This window comes from Etheostoma cragini, chromosome 10 (assembly GCF_013103735.1).
Source record: "Etheostoma cragini isolate CJK2018 chromosome 10, CSU_Ecrag_1.0, whole genome shotgun sequence".
In the NCBI taxonomy this organism is placed as follows: Eukaryota; Metazoa; Chordata; class Actinopteri; order Perciformes; family Percidae; genus Etheostoma; species Etheostoma cragini.
In genome coordinates this window covers 15,539,431-15,542,155 of record NC_048416.1, presented here as the reverse complement: position 1 = coordinate 15,542,155, position 2,725 = coordinate 15,539,431, and the positions used below count along the sequence as shown (strand labels likewise).

Here is a 2,725-nt window from a genome sequence, read left to right as displayed (position 1 = left end):
GTTGGATTATTGTCATTTTCATCCAGGATTAAAACGTTCACAGTCACGTTGCTGCTGAGCGGAGGAACACCAGAGTCTCTGGCCTGAACTTTAAACTGAAAAGTTTTTAACTCCTCATAGTTAAAAGACTGCATGCTGACTATATCTCCAGTGACTGAGTTAATGTTTACAACTGAAGAAACTGGAATATTTTTTGGATAATTTTCTAACAATCTGTAAGTCAGTTTTGCATTATTGTCCAAATCAGGATCAAAGGCATTTATTGTAGAAATAACGGAGCCTATTGCACTATTTTCTTTCACATAAACATTAATCACAGGCTCCATAAATCTAGGTGCATTATCATTGACATCGGAAACCTCAACAGTAATGACCCTGATACTGGACAGAGGTGGGCTCCCTTCATCTGTGGCTGTAATTGTGACATTATACAGAGAAGTGTTTTCTCTGTCTAGTGGTCCATTTACTACTAATGAATATTCATTTTTGTAGTTGGACTTCAGTTTAAAGGGAGCAGACCCAACTACCTTACAGTTAGTTACACCATTGTTTCCTCCATCTGTATCACTCACTGTAACCAAAGCCACTATTGTCCCCAGTTCCGCATCTTCTTTTACTGGGGTCATGAGTGACGTCACCGATATTTCTGGGGCATTGTCATTCACATCAATTATCTCTATCAGTAGTTTAGCATGTGCACTACGAGGGTAGATTCCTTGATCCGTTGCTTGGACTCTAACCTCATAAGCAGACGTCTCTTCATAATCTAATGTGCCCTTCACTGTGATTTCTCCTGTTCCTGAATTTAGATCAAACATGTTTGATGGATCTGTATTTCCTCTTTTGATAAAGGAATACATGATCTTACTGTTCATGCCCTCATCTAAATCTGTAGCATTTAACTTTATTATCACTGTTCCGTGTGCAATATTTTCACGCACACGTATTTTGTAAAGCGATTTGTTGAAAACTGGTGTGTTATCGTTCGCATCTGTTACATTTACATGTATCTGCAATGTACCTGATCTAGCGGGGTTTCCTCCATCTACAGCGGTCAGAATAAGTTTAAGAACCTGCTGTTTCTCTCGATCTAAAGCTTTCTGAAGCAGTAACTCAGCAGACACACCGTGTTCTCCTCCGCTCTGCACATCAAGCGAGAAATATTCATTGTGGCTCAGCTTGTAAGTCTTAACTGAGTTGCTGCCTATGTCTGCGTCCACCGCTATTGGGAGAAGAAATCGTTCTCCCGGTGACATTGATTCGGAGATGTTTAACGAATGTGACTGTTCAATAAATTCTGGCGAGTTATCATTTAAGTCTATCACACTGACCTCGATGCGGTGTACATTCATTGGATTGCTTAAAACAGCCTGTATCCTCAGGGAGCATTGTGGAGTGTTTGCGCAAATCTCTTCTCTGTCTATCCTCTCGTCAACAAAGAGGTTCCCGGTGCGCAAATTCACGTCAAAATATTTCTTACTGTAACTCGAAACAATCCTCAGAGCCCTGGTCTCTAAGTATTGAACATCCAGGTGCAAATCCTTTACGATATTCCCCACCACGGTGCCTTTGTTCGCCTCCTCGGAAACGGAGTAGGATAATTGGGAAGCAGACGAGTCACAAAAACACAGCAGTGCAACGATATGAATCCAGGCATATTCCTCGTTTCCCATCGCTGTACAATGAACACTGAATTACACTTATTGTGTATTTCCAATGTATACATCCGTCATAAACAACAATCCGCAGCAGCAGCAGCTCTTCTGCCCACAGTACAATCCCGTGTTTCTCTAAACTGATGGCTGGCTGATGGCGGTTTTGGGTTTCCCGTGCAGGGAGGAGTTTTTATTCATATTGTAACAATCTTATATGTGGTCTCCAGCGACATCATGTGGTAAATGATAGATAAGTCAATATAAGTAACAGCCTCGTGATTTGTTTGCAGTTTTATAAAATATGAGTTACTAAGAACGTTGACACATGCTGTTAATTGAGTGATTGGAAACAAATTCAACAGTTCTCTTTTTAACATACAATCATGTTAATTGTCAAATGTAAATCTATCAATTTAAGGAGCCATACATGGGTACAGCAAAACTTCAGTGATTCAGTGTGTAGGCAAAACGTGAGCTAACTTAATTTTAGGGAATGCCGATTAAAAATTGAACTCTTTATGTAAAATAACCAATTACCTAATTAGCCAACGTATTCCTTAAATAATAAAAGTGTATCAATTTATTGTTGATAGCGCTTGCAAATGTTGATTTTATGTAAGCACCACGGTTAGCGCTGTACACAACTGTATGGATCCAGGGTACCTACTAAAGAGGCAACCCTTTCAAACAATCCTGTTTTCATAGACGCCATCTCAGGTCCTTAAACAGACATGAGTGTGGGTGCTCTGTCTTTGTGGTCTTACAAAGTTTGTAGCTGAATCCCATCAGCTACAAATTAGGTCGTTTATAAAACTACAATATTTTCTAACGTGGACAGCGGAAATTGTATGTTAACTGGGAAGCTATTACTACTTTCATTACTTTGCTTTCAGCTTTCCTAGAGTTGTGTATGCACAATTATCGTAGCAAAATATGTAAATCATGTAAATTTAAAACTGAAAGCGCTTCAGTGGAGAACCATACCTTGTCTGTAGGTAAAGTCTGAGTTCTGGTAAAAGTGTCTCCTCCGTTAATACTGATCAGCTCAGCATCTACAGGCGGAAACGGTC

At 39.8% G+C, this 2,725-nt stretch overlaps 3 protein-coding genes across 4 annotated transcripts in view; all 3 read right to left on the bottom strand.

The window, feature by feature from the left end:
* The window catches only part of LOC117952247 (protocadherin gamma-C3-like), an 8,147-nt gene extending 6,193 nt beyond the window's left edge, over nt 1–1,954 (bottom strand). The window contains exon 1 of the mRNA XM_034884398.1: nt 165–1,954. Within this exon, the coding sequence (XP_034740289.1) occupies nt 165–1,673 (1,509 nt within the window). The 5' untranslated portion in view covers nt 1,674–1,954. The remainder of the gene's footprint in view (nt 1–164) is intronic.
* Nucleotides 1–2,725, bottom strand: part of LOC117951262 (protocadherin alpha-C2-like) — a 125,719-nt gene that overhangs the window by 44,628 nt on the left and 78,366 nt on the right. The window lies entirely within an intron of this gene.
* Nucleotides 2,701–2,725, bottom strand: part of LOC117952246 (protocadherin gamma-C3-like) — a 1,971-nt gene continuing 1,946 nt past the window's right edge. Inside the window, exon 2 of the mRNA XM_034884397.1 lies at nt 2,701–2,707. Coding sequence (XP_034740288.1) covers nt 2,701–2,707 — 7 coding nt within the window. The remainder of the gene's footprint in view (nt 2,708–2,725) is intronic.